This window comes from Schistocerca serialis, chromosome 6 (assembly GCF_023864345.2).
Source record: "Schistocerca serialis cubense isolate TAMUIC-IGC-003099 chromosome 6, iqSchSeri2.2, whole genome shotgun sequence".
Lineage (NCBI taxonomy): Eukaryota > Metazoa > Arthropoda > Insecta > Orthoptera > Acrididae > Schistocerca > Schistocerca serialis.
Window position 1 is genome coordinate 414076478 of NC_064643.1, and position 13986 is coordinate 414090463.

A 13986-nucleotide genomic window follows, 5' to 3' on the forward strand; every position below is an offset into this window, starting at 1 on the left:
GAGTGGGAATGGATTTGAGGCGTTCTAGGAAGTGGTTTGTGTCTTTGATGTAGGATGGGAGTCTGCGGGTGATAGGTTGGAGATGCTGGTCTACCAGGGCTGAGATACATTTGGTTGGGGCTTTGAAGCCTGCTACAATGGGACGGCCAGGATGGTTCTCTTTGTGGATTTTGGGTAATAGGTAGAAGGTAGGGGTATGTGGCTCAGGTGGAGTGAGTAAGTCTATGGAAGCCATTGTGAGGCCTTGTGAGGGACCTTGGATTTTTAGGATTTTTTGCAGCTGAGTCTGGATGGAGGGAATGGGATCCTGGGTAACAGCTTTGTAGGTTGAGGTGTTGGAGAGTTGACGCAGTCCTTCTGCCACATACTCCTCACGGTCAAGTACGACAGTTGTGGAGCCTTTATCCGCCGGGAGGATGACAATAGAGCGGTCTATTTTCAGCTCCTTAATGGCACGGGATTCAGCGGGGGTGATGTTGGGGGTTGTCGGGATGTTGTTCAAGAAGGACTGGGAGGCAATACTGGATGTGAGGAATTCCTGAAATGTCTGCAAGGGATGGTTTTGGGGGAGGGGAGGAGGATCCCTTTGAGAAGGCAGTCGGAACTGTTCTAGACAGGGTTCAACACTGGGTCTAGTATTTGGGGGCTGTGTTTGGGTAGTGAAGTGATATTTCCAGTTGAGGTTCCGGGTGAATGAGAGGAGATCTTTAACCAGGGCAGTGTGGTTGAATTTAGGCGTGAGGCTAAAGGTTAAGCCTTTTGATAGAACAGATGTCTCTGGAGGAGAGAGGGATCTGGATGAGAGGTTTAGGACTGAATTGGGACTGGTGATATGTGGCATTTGACTGTGGTTATAGTTGAGATTTGGTCTGTGTGGGGTATGTGCTGGGATGGGAAGATTGAGTAGGGTGTCTAGGCTAGGTTTGTTGGCTATGAGGGGGGTTTGTTGAAGGTTCTGTTGTGGTTGGTGTTTGTGAGGGATAGGGAGAGGGACCCCACTTCTTAGGTGTTGCACTAGCACTGTGGATAGTTTTTTCAGGTGGTGTGTGGCTTGGAACTCAAGTTTGCAGCTGGCTTCTCGAAAACATCAACAAATTACTCCGCCAGGGATATTACTTTCTTAAGTCAACCCCTGAAATGAGATCATCCCTTGACAAAATTCTCCCCACACCACCCAGAGTTGCCTTTCGTCGCCCCCCTAACCTCCGTAACATCCTTGTTAAACCCTACAATATTCCCAGACTACCTTCTCCACCCAGTGGTTCCTACCCCTGTATCCGACCCCGCTGCAAAACCTGCCCCATGCATCCCCCCACAACCACCTACTCCAGCCCCGCTACTGGTAAAACATAAACAATTCAAGGCAGGACCACATGTGAAACTACATATGTCATTTATCAACTGACATGCCTGCACTGCACAGCCTTTTACATCGGCATGTAAATAAAAAAATAATAATAAAAAAAAAAATGTGTTTTATGAGTATCTATCGGCTGTACTGAGCTGAGGTAAGTACTGGCCAGCCCGTCTATCTCTTTGTTAGTATTTGTTTCACATCTCATATGAGATTTTCCATTAATCATTTAGATCACCTATATGGTCCACATCCTTCATTGTTTTGTCCCTTTTGTTAGCTATCACTTACGTCTGTTATCTTAACACTTTCTCTTCTTCAGTGTTTTATATTTACATAAATAAATATTTTCGTCACCAACTGTGCTAGTTTCATCTTCCTCCTATTATCTTGTTCCGTTTATAGTCCTGTGCTCTTTTTTATTTATTGATTCATTTATTCAACATTCCATAGTTTTAACGTTCTTTATCCGCTGTTTTCCAGCCAACAATCACTGCCAACAATCTCTTTCACACCTACCAGTATCATCCATTTCCGTCGATTTCTTGTTGCTGCCGATATTTTTGTGCCATAGGCTATCTTTCTCTGCCTCAAGAAAAATTTTTTGGGACATTTCTGCGCCACCCGCGAACTTTTTTGCGCCACACGCAATCTTTTTTGCGGCACGTGTGATCTTTTTTGCGGCACGCGTGATCTTTTATGCGGCACGCGTGATCTTTCTTGCGGCACGCGCGATCTCTTTTGCGGCATGCGCGATCTTTTTTTCGGCACTCGCTATCTCTGTTTTTAAGCAACGTGTGTTCTTTTCCCCTGATCTGGACATACCTGCTTGGTCTGGCCAACTTTTTCCGTATTTTTCTTATTTAGTGGTCTTCCTTTGGTATTGAACGTTACCAACACAATTTCTTTCTTTCTCGTCCTTCCCTCCGCGTTTTATTCCTTCTTATGATTACTATTTCAACTTTAGTTATTTAATTTCCCTACCCACCAGTTACCCACTATGTACCCTAATCCTATACCACATTATTTACATTCATTCCGGAAACATGCATTCACCGTAGCCAAACTGCACTCTCACATACTTTTCCTCTGGTCCTGCTTAACCTTTGGAATTACTCCTAAAGGGCTTACCTTAAAAGTTCCCATCTCCGGGTGCAATTCCTCCTTCCACCAGTCTCTCCTGGACTTCCAGAACCTTCAATCCTTAGCCCTTACCCAACTTGTCCTAAATCTCTACACTACTTCATGTAACCACCACTCCCAACAGCTCCTATCTCTCTTCAAAGTCCTCCACCTCTCAAACCCTTGCTTGGAGAACACACTCAGGAACATCATCCTAAAAGCCAGCTGCAAACTTGAGTTCCATGCCACACACCACCTGAAAAAACTATCCACAGTGCTAGTGCAACACCTAAGAAGTGGGGTCCCTCTCCCTATCCCTCACAAACACCAACCACAACAGAACCTTCAACAAACCCCCCTCATAGCCAACAAACCTAGCCTAGCCACCCTACTCAATCTCCCCATCCCAGCACATACCCCACACAGACCAAATCTCAACTATAACCACAGTCAAATGCCACATATCACCAGTCCCAATTCATTCCTAATCCTCTCATCCAGATCCCTCTCTCCTCCAGAGACATCTGTTCTATCAAAAGGCCTAACCTTTAGCCCCACGCCTAAATTCAACCACACTGCCCTGGTTAAAGATCTCCTCTCATTCACCCGGAACCTCAACTGGAAATCTCACTTCACTACCCAAACACAGCCCCCAAATACTAGACCCAGTGTTGAACCCTGTCTAGAACAGTTCCGACTGCCTTCTCAAAGGTATCCTCCTCCCCTCCCCCAAAACCATCCCTTGCAGACATTTCAGGAATTCCTCACATCCAGTGTTGCCTCCCAGTCCTTCTTGAACAACATCCCGACAACCCCCAACATCACCCCAGCTGAATCCCGTGCCATTAAGGAGCTGAAAATAGACCACTCTATTGTCATCCTCCCGGCGGATAAAGGCTCCACAACTGTCGTACTTGACCGTGTGGAGTATGTGGCAGAAGGACTGCGTCAACTCTCCAACACCTCAACCTACAAAGCTGTTACCCAGGATCCCATTCCCTCCATCCAGACTCAGCTGCAAAAAATCCTAAAAATCCAAGGTCCCTCACAAGGTCTCACAATGGCTTCCATAGACTTACTCACTCCACCTGAGCCACATACCCCAACCTTCTACCTATTACTCAAAATCCACAAAGAGAACCATCCTGGTCATCCCATTGTAGCAGGCTTCAAAGCCCCAACCGAATGTATCTCAGCTCTGGTAGACCAGCACCTCCAACCTATCATCCGCAAACTCCCATCCTACATCAAAGACACAAACCACTTCCTAGAACACCTCAAATCCATTCCCACTCCTCTTCCACCTGAAACCTTTCTTGTCACCATAGATGCTACATCCCTTTACACAAACATCCCACATACCCATGGTCTCTCTGCCCTTGAGCACTACCTCTCCTAACGCCCACCCAAAGATCTTCCAAAAACCTCGTTCCTTATCACTCTTACCAACTTCATCCTCACCCATAATTACTTCACTTTTGAAACTTCCTGGCAGATTAAAACTGTGTGCCCGACCGAGACTCGAACTCGGGACCTTTGCCTTTCGCGGGCAAGTGCTCTACCAACTGAGCTACCGAAGCACGACTCACGCCCGGTACTCACAGCTTTACTTCTGCCAGTACCTCGTCTCCTACCTTCCAAACTTTACAGAAGCTCTCATTCTACTTCACTTTTGAAGGCCAGACCTACAAACAAATCAGGGAAACGGCCATGGGAACCAGGATGGCTCCGTCCTATGCCAACCTCTTCATGGGCCGCATGGAGGAGGCTTTCCTGAAGACCCAACAGCTGCTTCCCCTGGCCTGGTATAGGTTTATAGATGACATCTTTGTGGTCTGGACTCATGGTGAAGAAACACTCCCTAATTTCCTCCATAACCTCAACTCCTTTTCGAATCTGAATTTCACCTGGTCCTTCTGCAAAACCCAAGCCACCTTCCTGGATGTTGACCTTCATCTTGTTGAAGCTCACATCCACACCTCTGTCCATATCAAACCCACAAACAAACAACAGTACCTTCACTTTGATAGCTGCCATCCTTTCCACATCAAACGCTCCCTTCCCTACAGCCTAGGTATTCGTGGCAAACGTATCTGCTCCAGTGACAAATCCCTCAACAATTACACAAATAACCCGACCAATGCTTTCCTCTCCCGCAACTATCCTGCAGACCTTGTCCACAAACAGATTTCCCGAGCAATACATTCCTCCCCATCCAACAACAATGTTCCTACCCCCAGACCACACAGAAGCGCCCCCCTTGTCACCCAATATTATCCTGGCCTCGAAAACATCAACAAATTACTCCGCCAGGGATATGACTTTCTCAAGTCAACCCCTGAAATGAGATCATCCCTTGACAAAATTCTCCCCACACCACCCAGAGTTGCCTTTCGTCGCCCCCCTAACCTCCGTAACATCCTTGTTAAACCCTACAATATTCCCAGACTACCTTCTCCACCCAGCGGTTCCTACCCCTGTAACCGACCCCGCTGCAAAACCTGCCCCATGCATCCCCCCACAACCACCTACTCCAGCCTCGCTACTGGTAAAACATACACAATTCAAGGCAGGGCCACGTGTGAAACTACACATGTCATTTATCAACTGACATGCCTGCACTGCACAGCCTTTTACATCGGCATGTAAATTTAAAAAAAAAAGAGTGTTTTATGTGTATCTATCGGCTGTACTGAGCTGAGGTAAGTACTGGCCATCCCCTCTATCTCTTTGTTAGTAAATATTATACAGGGCATATCAAAAAGAATCATCCAATTTCAAAAAATCATAACTGTTATGTTATTTGAGATAGGTGCATGAACAATGTAGTGTTGGAAAGAGCAAACTCTCGAGTATTATATGTTTCCCACTAGGTAGCAGCAGTGTGCACCCACTTCAGTTCTAGTACAAATGGTGTCGAGACAACAGAAAGTGTTTTATGTTCTATGTTTTGCACAATGCGGGTCTGTAACAACTGTTCAGCATGACTTTTGTGCTATGTATGGTGTGGATCCTACGGCATAGAGCATTAGACAGTGACATGAACAACTCTGAGAAATAGATTGTTTGTGTAAAGGCAAATCGTGGGGACATCTCCAGTTGTCTGACACAGACATCAAATGCTTCTGCCATAGTTTCACAAGTAGTCCACAGAAATCCACTCACAATACATTTTCAGTGGTGCAAGTACTTTTTTTCTATTCCATTCCAAGAACTTTTCAAACCACCCTTGTAGTAATAATCATGGCTCTTGAGTTGTCATAGTATACAGTTGACTGTGTAGGTATGTACAAAGCAGGCAAATGTCTGGTCACATTACATGTTTTGGATATCACAGTTGACTCATGAAGCATATCACAGTTTGAAATAATTTCCACTTGCTAATTTTGTTCAAACTGTTCCGAATTTGTTGTAGATTCCTATTTGAAGTGCAGCAACACATTGTTTGCTGACATTGTTGTAGCACCATTGCAGTTGTATTGGTCAGCAACACTTCACTCATAGCAATGGTAAACTCATATTTATCATAGCTCAGTGGTCCACACAATGACTGCAGTGTCGATACACTTCATGCACATCAATCCCAGATGTGATGTTCCATGGAGCTGGCAGATCTGTATTCACAACAGAAGATAGCAGCTTTGTTAATGCACAATAAAACTATGCATATAAAAAGTTACTTAATGCATTTCACAGTTGACACTGAGTCACCACTATGGAAGTATTTCCTTGCAGGGTGACAGGGAATATCTGAATAATGGAGTCATGGTGGTGAAAGCGAATATACTTTATTCAGAAAGTGCAATTCATCAACACGTCTACATCATACCATGACTCAGAACACACTGCTGTTGTTGACTCACCCACAGGTGACTCTGCTCTCTGGCCAGCAATGCATGTCATTATTGACATCCTACAGAAGTGAGGCACGGGTTTTGAGTAAGAAACATCACAAACATATTCTGATGTCTCTCCCTTTAAGAGAAATATTGTCATGTATGACATAAAAGCTGATTACAACAATTATTTTTTTCTTAATTTATTCTTAAGGGCTGGGAAGACATCGTGAAGCTATCTACATCATTTCCAGAAGTGTTTGCAACTCTTCCAGATGACATTGAGAGTAATGTGGAAACATGGAAGGAGGTATGTATATCATCATCATATGTATAACATTGAATTTTGAATATTTTCATATAGCTGCTAGTTTTGTGTACTGAGTTTGGACAATGTATTCATTCACTCACTCATCATCTTCCATAGATTCCATTGTGAAGGAGAATCTTAGGAGCTATGAAATGAGTCATTGTAGTCAATAACTAACTGTAGAACCTGTTATAAACTATTTTAGAACCCATTTCTAAACTCCTATAAATTATTTTTAACTTGACATCTTTGAGGTGTCATATATTCTGCCAGGTTTCAGCATCGTTTTTTTAAGTTAATAAAATTATCAGAAAAGACACTGCTTTGAATGAAAAAACTGCTGCTTACCTCATGTATGTTTGTCATAGAACAATACTTGTCTGCATGCTACTGGAACAGAGGCATGTTTCCAGTGAGCTTATCATGCTGCTAACTGGACTCTTCAATTCTGGAATCTTGATTCTGGAATCTAATTTGTAGGATGACTGTATTAAGAAATGTTTTCAAGTTTCTGTTGAATTTGAAAGCGTTCACAGTTTGTTATTTTATGTTAGACGTATGTTTATTAAAGCCCTTTACAGTAGACTACAGAACCTGTGTTGACACTGCTAATTTTGAATGGCATTTTTTTCTTTTCTTTCCACTTCTTACACATCTTTGCTAGTTCAGAGGTTTTTTTGGCCTATAGTAAGAAGTTTAGCTATGCATTACTTTAATTATGTTGTAATATGAAGTTCTTTTCACACTTCCAGATGAAAAAAGTGCAGCACCACCAGAGACTGTGTTTAGTGCTACCAGAGTATAATACTAAGGGATTGTAGTGTTAGTGATTCATGTGTCACCATCAATGGTGATGTCTGTACACCCTCTGTTTTGACTCTGCAGACAGTAACCGTGCTGAGTTTAGAAGTGAACAGTGTTTACAACATTCATTCCAGGGTACAACTGTGTCCCACTCATAAATACATATTCCTGTTGAACAGCTTCAATCAGTTCACACCGACTGCCCCCCACAGCCATACACCAGATTATGGTCCTTCTCATAGAGATGCATTGTGTGAGTGGCAGTGGCCAATTGAACATCATCCAGGGATAAAATACAGGCACATGTTGCACCTGCTATGTCATCAGTGACCATTGGGAACCATCTGCTTGCAACAGGATTATGATTATGCATGCCTCTAGCCACGCTACTACTGACACCACAACAACTACCCTGGTGTTATGAAAGACTTGAGTGAAGAGTGGAAAGGTGCTCTGCTGCCTTCAGTGGTGAGAGCAGGTACTGTCTGTATGTAAGTGATGGACATACATATGTATGGTGTAGATACAGTGAACTGCCTATTTCAGAGTGCATTCGCCCATATCACACAAGTGCCATCCCAGGCTTCTTGGTGTCGGGAGAGGGGTGGGTAGTGGCATCAGTTACAATTCACGGTGACATTTGTTGTTTCTGCAAAGTAAAGTAACCAGTGGGTGCTACATTGCAAAGCCTGTTGTCTACACACTACTGCCATTTTTTCAACAAGAAGATGATGTGCTTTTCCAGCAGGACAATGCATGTCCACAAATGGCTGTTGTGTCTCCATGTGCTCTTTGCAGCATACAACAACTGCGCTGACCACCAAGATCATCATATCTCTCACTGGTTGATCACATATGGGGACATGATGAAGTAGGAACATACTCTTTCTCCATGACCTGTAAAAACGATGGCCGAACTGCAACAAAAAGTGCAAGATGATTGGGACAATCTGTAGCAGGATCCCATTAAACACTTTTATGATAATTTGCTTGTGAGAATATATGCCTGCATTACCACCAGGGGGAGGTACACTGCATATTGATGTTACTGTTTGGGCACATTTTACTATAACATATGTTCACCTTGTCTTTGTAAAAAACAATCATCCTCTAGTTGTTTTTCTTTAAATAAATTTAGATTCATAATTTCCTGCTGTCATTGTTTCAAATATTAGTAGTTCTCTACACCATTTTGCTAAACATCATCTCTCTTTCTTTTTAATTCGGTAGCTATTGCTTATATCTTTTATGCTTCTTTTGCAGTGTCCTGAAAGCCATGAGTAACCTTACTTGCTTCTGTAGATAGCATTGAAAAATTCTGAAATCTGTTTGACCATTTCTTTAAACTTTTCACAGGATTTTTTAAAAATTTATTTTCATTTAGGGTTTTGCTTACTAATATATGATGTGATCATTACATTAACTTGGGTTGTGAAATGAGTGATTCCAAATACAGAACCATTGAATGTCACTTCATTATGTTTCCAGTTTATATTTTCAGAAAAATTCACAGTCAAAATTTGATATTTAATTCTGTTCAGAGCTGGTTTCATTATGAACCCGCATTGAGTTCTAGATGAAGAGACAAAGTCTAAATGGAAATTATTTTTCTGCCATGTGTTTTAGTTGTATTAATTACAGTTCAACAAAAAAGACAACATGAAAATTAACTTTATTAAGGAGTAAATGTATTGGAAAGTGAATGTAGAATACAACGAAGTTTGAAAATGCCCATGTTAGATGTTCAGTATTCTACTTCACACATTATTCTCACTGCTTGTTGTTACTGAATCAAAAGCTTTTTTACTCTAACTTCAGTATATAGGTTGAAATTACATTTGACTGTAGTTATGGCTCAGAAACTTTTTCATGTACAGTGATCATTACTTGTGATGCTCCATGCTGCAGAGTTATCTCTTCCATAGGAAGCCTGGAAATTTTCAGAGCAATTTTAAGTTTGAAAGTCATTCATTTGTGTCATCATTCAACACAACTGCCCTTTTCTTTCAAAATAACTAGGCAAATACAGAGGTAACCAAAGCTTCATTGATATTTTAAACTCATATAAATACTGTTTGTTTGTTTATTTAAAACCTGCTCCAGTGCACACTATTTGCAACACTACATGAATGTATTTTGTGTATGTGTGTGTGTGTGTGTGTGTGTGTGTGTGTGTGTGTGTGTAGTGTAATATTAGTGTTGTATGATGATGCTGATGAGAGAAGGAAAAGGGTGATACACAGCACTGACACACAGCCTACTTCTTGCAAGTAGGATCAAGGGGGGCCACCAAGCTTGACATTCCCATCAACCATCACTTCATGAGACACTGTGGAGAGGTTTGGTATTTAAACCAGGACATTGGTGCCAATTCTGGCAATACTGTCAGTGCGAATTTTTTCCACCACGAGGATTTGAACCAGCTTACTACCAGGTTGAGCATCACCACACAAGCATGCATTAGCAACCTTGGTCACAGAGATGGGTTCATATAAATACTGTATTTTTATTGAAACATCTATACAGAGATTGGTGTGAGCCAGATCTAAGATGAATGAAGTGGACCTGTCCAGTTTACCCACCGCCTGTTTTGTTGAAAAAGAGGTGTGGAGACAAACATTTTCAGTTGAATCAGTTCCCTTCCAGACTATGCCTCTACTTCATAATGGCTTCTCTAAGATTTGGAGTGTCTGAATGTATCACGTACTACTGAATGTATATCCACATTCTGGGAAATAACAGGGAATGATGCCCTTGCCATCAAAAATGATAGTCATCCTTACTTTGTAAACATCTTAGGCCTTGTCCATGGACTGGTTATTCATTTCCACACCATAAAGATATGTCAACCTAGCTTGACAGTTAGTTGCCATGTTATGCTTCTTTCTTTTTAAAGTATAATGAATCCAGAGTTAATGACTTTTCATATTGCTTTGTAAAAGCCACATTATTGTTGCAGATTTAGGTATAAAATGCTTTGATGCAGTTCTCCATGTTAGTCTAGCCCGTGCAAGTTTTTTTTTATTTACATAACTGGTGCAACGAACAACCACTTGAACTTGTTTTCTTATCTCACTAGTTCTCTTCATTTGCAAATCAACTTTTCCTTGGCGCTCCATTACATGTCCTATCAACCTCTCCCCTTATTTTTACCACAGAAGTTGTCAGTCAGTGCTCACAATATTAAGTGTACTCACTGACCCTCTATGCCAACAAGCTGGCAAATATGAATGCTGAATCTCTTCTTTTAGTCATGTTTTGCTGTAAATTTAATTTTCTCCCAATTTTGATTCAGTACTTCTTCATTAGTCCTCTGATCTATTCAAGAAGAGTAAACTATATGTAGCCACCTAGTGTCTTGCTCTACCTTCTCTCATCATTAAACAATATGAAAATAACAACACACTATACACTGAAATGTCCCTCACAGTTCCCAGCTGAAATTCATGGTTGCTATCACACAGGATTTAATGTTACAATATTCACCATATAGTGGAGATGCAGAGAATGTTGTTACATTCCATCCTGGATTTCCCATTGTTTGAAGATTTAATGTTAGCCCCAAAAACTCCAAATTTTTGATAATTTCCATAAACCAAGGCAAATGCTGTGATGGTTCCTTTGAAAGAACATGGACTTTTCCTTCCCTATCCTTCCCTTGTACTCTGTCTCTAGTGCCTTTGTTGTCAATGAAATTTTAAACACCAATGTTCCTTCCTTCCTCCTTCCAAATGTATGAGTGCTTTCGGAATGAAGTTTACTTAACTTGATCTTCATGATGTTGAAGAAGCATTGCTAATTTCTTCAGTATCACATTCCATTCTTTACAGATATAGCGCCAATAGGATCTACTCTATTTTGATATAAAAAAGCTGGTCATATAATTCAGTTGCAGCTAACCATTTATTTCACTGGTAGATTGACTCCTATATACTGTAACATCACATTGCACAGTGAAAGTTACTATTGCCTATTAAACAGGAGTAGTTTACAAAATGTCTGCTCAATACAATGTCTGAAAACCAAAAGCCAGTAAGCTTGTCAGTGTCTTTAAGTGGTTGACACATCTCAGATACCAATTTAGTAGTTTTCTCTTACATATGCAGACAATATATTCATGATAAAAACAGATGAGTTGTTAATGATTTTCCTCGACAAGTTCTGTATTTTTGTAGTGGAGATTGTTTATCAAAATACAATTTAATGGACTATTCATTATACCATGAGAACTTGAAAATGTGCAACAATTTATAGTGTTTAAATAAACAGTGCTGGTAATGTGATCTAGGTAGTTGTCTTCAAGACATGTTCAACAAGAGTACCGTTTAAAGTATGTTTTCATCTGGATGTGTTTTTTTGAGAGTTGTGTATTACAATAATTGTATAAAAATGTAAACAGAATTCTAGTGGTAACAACAACATAAATCAGGTGTGTTTTGAAATTGTGAACCATGACACTGTTAAAATATGTTATATTTCAATGAAAACTCAATTCAGCATGTTTGGCAAATTGTGAAGTGCATTCTCAGTGCTCTGTCTCATAACTTTCCAGATGACCTGTAAGTTCTTAAAAAGGTAATTATTTTTTGCAATAAGCAAATCTGCAAGTTACGAATTTTGTATATTTTTACATTTTGTTAATATCCTGTGATAAATTAATTGCTTTTTAGTGAAATTTGCTGGTAGATTAAAACTGTATGCCAGACCAAGACTCAAACTTGGGACCTTTGCCTTTCGTGGGCAAGTGCTCTGCCATCTGAGCTACCCAGGCATGGCTCATGCCCCTTCCTCACAGCTTTACTTTTGCTAGTACCTCATCCCCTACCTTCCAAACTTCACAAAAGCCCTCGTGCAGACCTTGCAAAACTAGCACTCCTGGAAGAAAGCATATTGCAGAAACATGGCTTAGCCACAGCCTGGGGATGTTTCCAGAAAGAGATTTTCACTCTGCAGCAGAATGAGTGCTTATATGAAACTTCCTGGCAGATTAAAACTGTGTGCCAGACCGAGACTTGAACTCAAGACCTTTGCCTTCTGCGGGTGGATGTTCTACCACCTTAGCTATCCAGGCACGACTCAAGCCCCATTCTCACAGCTTTACTTTTGCCAGGAAGATAAGAGATGAGGTACTGGCAAAAGTGAAGCTGTGAGGACAGGGTGTGTAACATTGTAAAGGTATAGACGTCACAGATAGCATATTGAAGTTCGTTATTCCTATTATGTGCTGAAACACTGTGTGGAAACTTCAAGTGATGAGACGGACACCCAGTAGCAAGTAACTCAGCATTTGACCACAGACCACATTACTTACTGGAATGGTCAATATCATGCTTAAACCAACATAACACATATCCACTACCTCAGCAGGTATACTTAAGGCAGAACTCTTATACACTGAAAAGGAAACTACCATTGTGTGTGAGAGAAGAAAACCCTTTCCAAATATGCAGGTGAACAAACTCCCCCCCCCCCCCCCCCCCTCCCCCGAGCCTCCAGCCAACAGTGTAAGTGACTTATTCTAATTGCTTGGAATCCATAACCAGCAACTTTGTTTAAAATGACATTTCTATATTATTTGCTTTTATTTTTTTCTTGGGTTTTTTATTATTGTTAATTTCTGTGTTGAATGTGTTGCTCAGAATGTGACAGTATCCCTTAATTTCTTTTTCTGTTTAAATAAATTCTTAAAGACAAAGTGCCATTTTACAAGCCTCTTGATAGTCAGAGGATTATTCACCAAGTTATGAGACCTGTTACATGTGTTTAATAAAAGTGATGTCATTTTATAAAAATGTGATCTCTGATTCGTCTGGCCTGAACAACAAATTGACATAAGAAAATGAAATCAAACACTGATTCCCACTTTTGCTGGAAGAAATTTTGGAAACTGAAAATGCTGATTATAAATCACATTAGAGTGCACACAAAGTAACTTGGCCCTTACTCGCACAAACAGCATTGTAGGGGAGAGGACAACAGTAGTGCAAGTGGAGGTGTAGTTCAACATTTGACAGTTACTCACAAGCATAAATTGTTAGCTACAGCTAGCAGGTCTTCAAATGATCATGTTAACAAGTGTTGTCAGCATGACCAATAATTCAACAAGCCAACAATTTATTGTTAAAAACACTGTGGGGTCCTGGTTTTTCTGACATTGCAACAGAAGGAGCAATTTATTATCGTTTGACTTGTAAACTTTTTTTTCTTTCTCTTATTGCCTTGTTAAAATTAGCACGTTTGCCAAAGCACAAGAAGGTTTACACAATTTCACCACTCCAACATGCTAAGGCAGTTGAGCAACAGAATTCTGAAGTAGTCTTTTATGAAACAAGCAACTGACGACAAGTCAGATCAATAGGTCCACCTTCACAGTTGAGTGATCAGCATGTCTGGCTACTATGTGGAGAGCCCGGGTTTGATTCCCTGTACTCCCAGGGATTTTTCTGTGGCAGTGTGCATAGAATAATGTAGTACACTCAGCCTAGTGATACCAACTGAGTAGCTACTTGATTGAAAAGTAGCGACTCCAAGGTCAAGAAAGCTAACATTGAGTGGGATGA

At 41.0% G+C, this 13986-nt stretch overlaps 1 protein-coding gene across 1 annotated transcript in view; it reads left to right on the forward strand.

Annotated features, from left to right (window-relative positions):
* The window catches only part of LOC126484896 (dynein axonemal heavy chain 10), a 1141797-nt gene that overhangs the window by 940999 nt on the left and 186812 nt on the right, over positions 1–13986 (forward strand). The window contains exon 57 of the mRNA XM_050108495.1: positions 6527–6622. Coding sequence (XP_049964452.1) covers positions 6527–6622 — 96 coding nt within the window. The remainder of the gene's footprint in view (positions 1–6526; positions 6623–13986) is intronic.